General features: G+C 37.4%; 1 protein-coding gene across 2 annotated transcripts in view; it reads left to right on the top strand.

The window, feature by feature from the left end:
* LOC107474711 (putative receptor protein kinase ZmPK1) overlaps positions 1 to 7,092 on the top strand; it is a 36,971-nt gene extending 29,879 nt beyond the window's left edge. Inside the window, exon 2 of one of the 2 annotated variants that reach the window (XM_052257392.1) lies at positions 6,360 to 7,092. In XM_052257392.1, the coding sequence (XP_052113352.1) occupies positions 6,360 to 6,910 (551 nt within the window). In that variant the 3' untranslated portion in view covers positions 6,911 to 7,092. Of the gene's footprint in view, positions 1 to 4,437 lie in introns of those variants that run through there. The other variant, XM_021135499.2, reaches the window with a different exon arrangement.
* Positions 7,093 to 9,461: the final 2,369 nt, after the last annotated feature.

Genomic DNA, 9,461 nt, shown 5'->3' on the forward strand with positions numbered 1-9,461 from the left:
TGGATTCTATTCCAACCTGATTGAGAACCGACAGATGATTAGCCGTGCTGTGACAGAGCATAGGAACGTTTTCACTGAGAGGATGGGAAGTAGCCATTGACAACGGTGACACCCTACATAGAGCTTGCCATGGAAGGGACTTGCGTGTGGAGAGGGATTTCAAGGAAGAGTTGAAGTCAAAGGACAAAGCATCTCCAAAACTCCAACATATTTCTCATTACTGCACAACAAGTAACGCTTTTATTCTCCATTATTAAAGTAATAATCAATTATTTTATACCCTTTTCTTTATTAAAATACGAGGCTAAAGAATCCTATTGGTATCCTGACTAAGACAAATAAAATAAACATTGATTGCTTCAAACCAATAATCTCCGTGGGATCGACCCTTACTCACGTAAGGTATTACTTGGACGACCCAGTGCACTTACTGGTTAGTTGTGCGAATTACAAATTTGTGCACCAACCACGTTTATCACGGTGAGGCTGTGATCTCTGTCTTCTGGCTCTTGTCGCCGCTTTGCCAAACGAGTTTTGCCTTCTTTGTCTTGGTCGCGATAACGCCTCCTCGGCTCCCTAATAAGATGGGAGAATTCTGCTAGCTTACCTTCCCTTATCGCCTGTTCTAGTGCATCCTTCAGGTCAAAGCAGTCCTGTGTTTGGTGACCATAGCCTTTGTGGTAGTCACAATAGAAGTTCTTGTTTCCTCCCGTACGGTCCTTGAGTGGCCGGGGCTTCGGCAGGATTCCTTTCTCGGCTATTTGCTGATAAACTTCCATGATGGGAAGAGTGAGCGGAGTGTAGTTGGTGAATTTCCCGACTCGGGGGAATGGCCTAGGTGCCTTGCTTGGAGCTCCTTCCCTGGCTTATTCCTTTAGTCTTTCTCCGTTACCTTGTTGCCGAGGTTGGTTGTAGCCGGACTGCCGTTTATTGGCAGCCACGACTTGGCTGACTTCCTCATCGTTTATATACTCCTTGGCTACCGTTTGGATCTCGTGCATCGTCCAAACTGGTTTCGTGGTAAGGTGTTTTCGAAAGTTCTCGTTGAGGAGGCCGTTCATCAGGCAAAGGCTGGCCACCGAATCGGTTATGCCGTCGATTTTCAAGCATTCGTCGTTGAACCGATCCAGGTATTTTCTGGTCGGCTCTCCCTGTCTCTGGGTTACCCCCAGAAGGTTGATCGGGTGCTTTGCCTTCGCTATTCGTGTTGTAAACTGGGTGGAATGGGGTGGCGCCCATTATCACGGGTTGCCATTTCCTCTCAGACCTCCCTTCCCCGTCTTCGCGATCTCGTGTTGTGCGGCGCGTTTCCTTGCCTCGGGAGTAGATGATCGTGTCATTTCGTCTTCTGGGGATGGGGGACTCTTCACGGGTGCTCTCCACTTCCGTTCGCGATGCGGAGGCGCGTCGCAGACGGCTTCGGTGAGAGTCTCTCTCTTGGCTTTCAGGGGATGGGGTGTAGCTGGGATCGGTGGTTCGTCCGTCGCGCTCCTGGTCGGCCAGTTGCCGCTCCAGGTTCTGGACCCTGTGACGTAGTTCCTGCATTATTATGGCGCTGTCGCCGCCCGTTCCCCCGAAGGGTCGCGTCCTTGTGTGCGGTTCGGTGTGTTGTCGGGGGACCTTCGCCGTCCTCTTAGTGAGGCGACGGAGGCCGCCCCTTCTGCTCCGGCTCCTCAGCCTTGGTCTCCGGGGCCCGGCACAACGTCCATCTAGGCAGTCCCCACAGACGGCGCCAATGTTCGGTTGTCGGTTGCCGGACAGGTCTGGTGGTTATTTGAGGGGGTGATAATGCTTCAACCACGGTCGTGCTGGGTTTGGATCTGCCGGGTAGCCGAGCTCTCGCTGTGGAAGGAAAGAGGGGGGTGCCACCTGCAAAGACACTCCGACGCTCAAGTCAGCTAGTGTGCAGGTGGGGAATATGATAGGTGGAAAAAGTGACGTACCTCCGGAGAAGGGCAGGTCCTTCCCTATTTATACCGTGTCAGAGGTGGGCCCTACAAGGACAGGCCCACCTTCCTCGAAGCTTCCTCACAGCTGCAGTGGAGAGCTGTCAGGGACGCGTCTCCGGGTCGCGTAGTGAGCTGCATGTGCCCGACCGCTCGAGTCGGGTCATCAATGGGTCGGGTTGACCCGCAAATGGCCTGGACCAGGCCATAACAATTTTTTTTACTTATGTCTATAATCATGTTCAAATGGGTTAATTGCTTTTTATTTAATAAAAATTATTTTTATAAATATTTTTAAATAAAAAATAATTTTCTATTTCTATTTTTATTTCTTCTTTTAAAAATATCTCTTTTAACTGTACAAAGTACAAACGAACAAAAAAATATTTCTAGAGGCATTTGATGAGAGGATGAAGACCATAAAGAGTTTACTTTGACGAGTGGCTTAGGAGGACTGAAGTACGTCATTGCCTTTTATAGCTAGACAAGGTACTGAAGGTAGGAGTATATAGACATAAATCAAAATTCACATATTCCACCAAAATTAAAATATTATTTAAGCGTAGTTTCTGTGCAGTTTACTATCTTCGTCGTTCTCATCATCATTCTCCAATATATATAGATAATTTATTTCTGAGATTTCATTTCAAACAATAATGACAGAAACCATTGCTCTAATAAGAGGCAGGTGCAAACGTGCAAAACAGGGAAGAGGAAAATACCATAGTATCTTCAATTTTCGAATGAAATCAAAATATCTTCAATATTTCAGTGTGAATACTCCAGTCCGGTGGCTATAATCAGGGACCCAGTAGTAATAATGAGGGCCACTTGCCCGGTTGCCCCACTGTTTTTATTTTTTATTTTTTTTTAATTTAGTTATATATAATGTATTTTTTTAATTTTTATATCTCTATATAATTAATAATGTTTAACAAAATTTTATTTTAGTATATATATTTACTCCACTCCTTTTAAAAATAAAAGTGTTCACTAACTCTTTTTAATTTTTATATCTCTATATAATTAATAATGTTTAACAAAATTTTATTTTAGTATATATATTTACTCCACTCCTTTTAAAAATAAAAGTGTTCACTAACTCTTTTTAATTTTTATATCTCTATATAATTAATAATGTTTAACAAAATTTTATTTTAGTATATATATTTACTCCACTCCTTTTAAAAATAAAAGTGTTCACTAACTCTTTTTAATTTTTATATCTCTATATAATTAATAATGTTTAACAAAATTTTATTTTAGTATATATATTTACTCCACTCCTTTTAAAAATAAAAGTGTTCACTAACTCTTTTTAATTTTTATATCTCTATATAATTAATAATGTTTAACAAAATTTTATTTTAGTATATATATTTACTCCACTCCTTTTAAAAATAAAAGTGTTCACTAACTCTTTTTAATTTTTATATCTCTATATAATTAATAATGTTTAACAAAATTTTATTTTAGTATATATATTTACTCCACTCCTTTTAAAAATAAAAGTGTTCACTAACTCTTTTTAATTTTTATATCTCTATATAATTAATAATGTTTAACAAAATTTTATTTTAGTATATATATTTACTCCACTCCTTTTAAAAATAAAAGTGTTCACTAACTCTTTTTAATTTTTATATCTCTATATAATTAATAATGTTTAACAAAATTTTATTTTAGTATATATATTTACTCCACTCCTTTTAAAAATAAAAGTGTTCACTAACTCTTTTTAATTTTTATATCTCTATATAATTAATAATGTTTAACAAAATTTTATTTTAGTATATATATTTACTCCACTCCTTTTAAAAATAAAAGTGTTCACTAACTCTTTTTAATTTTTATATCTCTATATAATTAATAATGTTTAACAAAATTTTATTTTAGTATATATATTTACTCCACTCCTTTTAAAAATAAAAGTGTTCACTAACTCTTTTTAATTTTTATATCTCTATATAATTAATAATGTTTAACAAAATTTTATTTTAGTATATATATTTACTCCACTCCTTTTAAAAATAAAAGTGTTCACTAACTCTTTTTAATTTTTATATCTCCATATAATTAATAATGTTTAACAAAATTTTATTTTAGTATATATATTTACTCCACTCCTAAAATTTTTTGGGTCACTGGCTATAATAATACCTATTAGTATTACAAAAAAAATAAGAAAATAGAATATTTATTTATAATTTATTTTTAAAAATTATATTATATAGTAATTAATAATAAAATATAATTGTTTTTAATTATAAAATGATTAAAATAGCCATTTGACTCATTTTTAAATAGACAAATGTTTTTTAATTATTTCACAAAAAAATCTTTTAATCTATTTCATAAAACTTTAAAAATATTCTTTATCTACAGGTACGCATTAATTATAATTAGCCACCTTCACAAAACAAGCACCTATTTGACTATACATACACCACTAAATCATCCAGAGTCAGTAACCAATAGTTTTATTTATAGATGATATATCACCCGTCACTTATTAGCAAAGCAATTCCTTCATAAGCTTTCTCTATAGCTTACACAGCATGAACATGGCTTCCTCAGCCTTAATGTTATTTCTTCTAGTCTTGTATTTTTCATTTCAATTCTCATCTTGTTTAGATGCACTGAACAAAGGCTACTCCTCTCTCTCAGTGGAGAAAGCTGAACAAGATATCATTGTTTCAGAAAATGGCATGTTCTCCGCGGGCTTCTTTGAAGTGGGTGGTAATGCCTTCTCCTTCGCAATATGGTTCACTACAAGGCCTGATTCCCAAAACATTACAACTCCTACCGTTGTTTGGATGGCAAATCGCGACCAACCTGTGAATGGAAAGCGCTCAAAGCTTTCTCTCTTGCACACCGGCAATCTTGCTTTGGTAGATGCAGGTCAGTTCCAAGTATGGTCTTCTGAGACGGAGTCAAATGTTCCAACCGAGTTACGTCTCGGAAATGATGGCAATCTTGTTCTACGAGAGCTGCCAGCAGGACATATTCTGTGGCAAAGTTTTGATTTCCCAACCGACACTCTTCTTCCCGGGCAACATCTCACCAGAAGTACACAATTAGTTTCTTCAAGAACAGAGACTAATCATTCCTCTGGTTTCTATAAGTTTTCCTTTGATGATAGAAACGTTCTCACCCTTGTTTATGATGGCCCTGATGTGTCAAGCACTTATTGGCCCTCTTCTGCGATCTTAGCTTGGCAAGCTGGAAGGTTTACTTACAATAGTAGCAGAATTGCGGTGCTAAATCCTCTTGGAGGTTTTGATTCATCGGATAATTATAATAAAAGAACATCTGATTATGGGGCGGTGCTGCCTAGAAGGTTGACAATCGATCATGATGGAAATCTTCGAGTGTATAGCCAAGATCGATCACAAAAATGGTACGTCTCATTGCAAGCCATTTCTGACAGTTGCACCATTCATGGGATTTGTGGTGCTAATAGTGTTTGCAGATTTGATCTCAAAAAGGGAAGGAAGTGCTCATGTGTTCCTGGATACAAAGTAAAGAATCAAAGTGATTGGTCTTATGGGTGTGAATCCATATTTGCTGCTACATCTAATGAAAGTAAGGTAACTTTCTTGGAACTGGGCCAAGTTGAGTTCTATGGCTATGACGCCAATTACTTGCCCAATTCTACCTACACTGGTTGTGAAAGTTTGTGCTTGAATAATTCTAATTGCAAAGGATTTCAGTATTCATACGACAACGGTGCGGGCGTGTTCAAGTGCTATACAAAAACACAATTGCTCAACGGACATTTTCCAGGAGGCGCAGGAACTATAACCTACTTGAAAGTGCCCAAAGGGAAGAGCTTTCCCCCCAGCTATGAAGACTCTGTCATCAGAAACAGTGATTGTTCTGTGAAAATTCATAGAGAGTATTCAAAAAAGCATGTAAGCCGTTTTGTGAGCTTCCTTTTGTGGTTTGCCACAGCAATTGGAGTTCTTGAAATGGCTTGCGTCTTGGTTGTTTTGTTCTTAATCAAGAGCCAGCACAATTCTAGCATAGATCCACATGGCCATCATCTTGCAACAGTGGGATTTAGAAAATTTAGCTATTCTGAGCTAAAAAAGGCGACAAAAGGATTCAGCCAAGAGATTGGAAGGGGTGCAGGAGGCATTGTATACAAAGCTATTTTGTCGGATCAAAGAATTGCTGCTGTAAAGAAACTCAATGATGCTATGCAAGGAGAAGGTGAATTCCTTGCTGAAGTGAGCATCATTGGAAGGCTCAACCACATGAACTTGATTGAAATGTGGGGTTATTGTGCTGAGGGAAAGCATCGGCTTTTGGTGTACGAGTACATGGAAAATGGTTCTTTGGCAGATAACCTCTCATCCAATACACTTGATTGGAGCAAGAGGTATAACGTCGCTCTCGGAACAGCAAGAGGTTTGGCATATTTACATGAAGAATGCTTGGAATGGATTTTGCATTGTGATATAAAACCTCAAAATATTCTCCTAGATTCAAATTATCAACCCAAGGTTGCAGATTTTGGATTGTCCAAGTTATTGAACAGGGATGTTCTCAACAACGATCGCAATTTCTCAATGATAAGAGGAACCAGAGGGTATATGGCGCCTGAGTGGGTTTTCAACCTAGCAGTTACTTCCAAAGTGGATGTTTATAGCTATGGAATTGTTCTCTTGGAGATGATAACCGGAAAGAATCCAGCAGCAGATATTCAAGCAATTAATGGAGACGAACCATACAATGGGAGGCTAGTAACATGGGTGAGAGAGAAAAAGAGAGAATGTGCATCTTGGGTGGAGCAAATCATGGATTCTGCATTAGGGTCAAATTATGATGAGAATAAGATGGAAATTTTGGCTAGAGTGGCATTGGATTGCATAGAAGAGGACAATGAACAAAGGCCTACCATGAGCCAAGTCGTTGAAATGCTTCAAAGCCAAGATTGTGATCCTAATGGTGAAGCATAATATTAATCAAATTATGCTCATCAAACACTAAAAGTTGGACTTTCTGAGAGGACAAAGAAAACGTAATAATTCGTTATTATATGTAATCTAGCATGTGTTATATTAATTATATTATCACTAGTTGTGTATGTTATGTTTTTAATAAATAAGTTATAAAAGTTTAATCTAATAGTTCGTCGTTCCTTATTATTTTTTTTTCCAATTATCTATCTTAATAAAGATGCGGGGAAAGATAGAATTGAAGCTGTTTCTCCAAAGCTACATAAAGATTCTTGACTACTAAGGTTATGCCTTCAAAAGCACATCAAAACTATAAAACTAACTAAAATTTGAATAATACTAATTTTGCCTTCAGCTCTAGCAAACCTCATCCAAACTACATGCCTTTAACTAAAACTCAATCGAAAATCATTATACTCAAACAACCTTTGTTCTTAAAGAGCTCTACTTCGCAACTTTTCTGTAGGATTTAACAATTTCAACAACGGGTTATACATTAACAACCAGCAACTACATGGAGATGTTTAATATGTAGTGTGTGTGTAATGTATAAAATGCATTTAAACCAAAAGTTTGTCTAATGGCTTGCCCTTAAAATAAAAACTGAAAAAGAAAGGTGTTTTCTCTACTTCTCTCTGGCATTAAAAAAAAGTGAGAGTCCAAAAGAAAGGGAAGGGCAAATGAAAAGGTTGCACATGGGGCGTGCTTTAGAATATGGGGCCATGTAATTAATTTGAGGTGGTTTAATGGTAAACTTACCATTTGGTTTAAATAAGTGTCAGCAATTTACTAGCTAATGATAAATCTTTTAATAGAGTTCAAATTTATGAAGGAATAATCAGATTAATTTTAATATCCTTTTTTATCTCTCCTGTTGCCATCAAATTAAAAAGTTTTGAGAGCATTTAGAATTTATATTGAGGAATAACACAATTGAAAATATGTTTGATGAAACATTCGTTTTTTTGTAGCACGCTCGGGGACCTTTAAGCAACAAATAAAGGTCATGTGTAGTGACTTACACAAGGCTTCAAATGAGTGGTGGGGACATGGAGCTATAAAACTATCAAATAGCAATTCTTTAATTTTATTTATTAATTAATATTTCATATATTATTTAATTTTAAAATCTATCTTTATTTTATAGATTATTATTTTATTATTCATTATCTATGTTATCTTTATAACTGTATCACTAATAATTTAATGTTCTATCAGTATTTATCTTTAATTACTTTTTCAATTTTACTTTGAGTTTAAAACTCTAATCTTACCTTTTTTTAATTCTAAGATTAATAATTTCATAATCTATTATCAATATCTCTCTTAATTGTCCAATTTTATAATTATAATTATTTCTGACTCACTGTGATTATCGATTTATTGCGACGACCCTGATCATCGTTTATCAATTATTAGGTATGCGTTCTTAATAGTAAGAGAAATTGTAATTTGCGAAAACACAATCAAATTTTCTATTCAAGTAATCGATTGATTAGAGAATATAATGGAATTCTTTCTCTGTTACAACTTGCCAAAAAATAATTGATTTTTCCAATCAAGTAATCAATGGGCTAGTGAATGAAAATATTTTCCTTTTACATCAATCGGTTGTTTACAAACTGTTCTTGAGCTCGTTGAACCGGTTGATGAGGGGTCGTTAGGAGTGAAGTCCGGACCTGAATGCGAGTCCTGAGGTGGGCGACTATTCCAACGAGTCGTCGGATGGTTAGCGGGTGGAGCCACCTGCAAGGATACTTCTATGCTTAAGTTAGCGTCCATATGACTAGGCGGCTAGGTTAGGGTATGGTGACGTACTTGGGGAGAGGGGTAAGTCCCTCTCATTTATCCCTATCCGTTCAGGTGGGCCCTCCTGCTCAGGCTCAGCTCCTTAGAAGCATTTGCCAGCTATTCAAATCTCCTTTGATGAGATCGTGTCACGTGATGCACATCTTGTCGTATGACCAGGTCATGGGTCCGCTTGGTGGACCTCCAGTTCTCGTTGGGTTGGGCCAAAACAGTACCTCCAATGCGTCAAGGTGTGAAACACACGACTGGTGCATTAGCTTAACCCATGTTCTCGTGAGAAGCAGTCTTAGCCCAACACAGCCTCGTCGTTGGGGCTCACGCCTCCAGCGCTTTCCTCGCATGTGGGAGTTGCCCCCAACCGTTACTCGAAGGTGTCGCTTTGATTACTGGTACGCGAAATTGTGAACAATACTTTTCACAACTCTCATAATCCCCGGTCATGAACCCCAAAAACTTGGTGTTCAATACCATGGCATTACACAACTTCGCACAACTAACCAGCAAGTGCACTGGGTCGTCCAAGTAATAAACCTTACGCGAGTAAGGGTTGATCCCACGGAGATTGTTAGTATGAAGCAAGCTATGGTCATCTTGTAAATCTTAGTAAGGCAAACTCAAATGGATATGGTGATGAACGCATAAAAACATAAAGATAAAGATAGAGGTACTTATGTAATTCATTGGTAGGAACTTCAGATAAGCGCATGAAGATGCCTTCCCTTCCGTCTCTCTGCTTTCCTAC

This window comes from Arachis duranensis, chromosome 2 (assembly GCF_000817695.3).
Source record: "Arachis duranensis cultivar V14167 chromosome 2, aradu.V14167.gnm2.J7QH, whole genome shotgun sequence".
Classification (NCBI taxonomy): Eukaryota; Viridiplantae; Streptophyta; class Magnoliopsida; order Fabales; family Fabaceae; genus Arachis; species Arachis duranensis.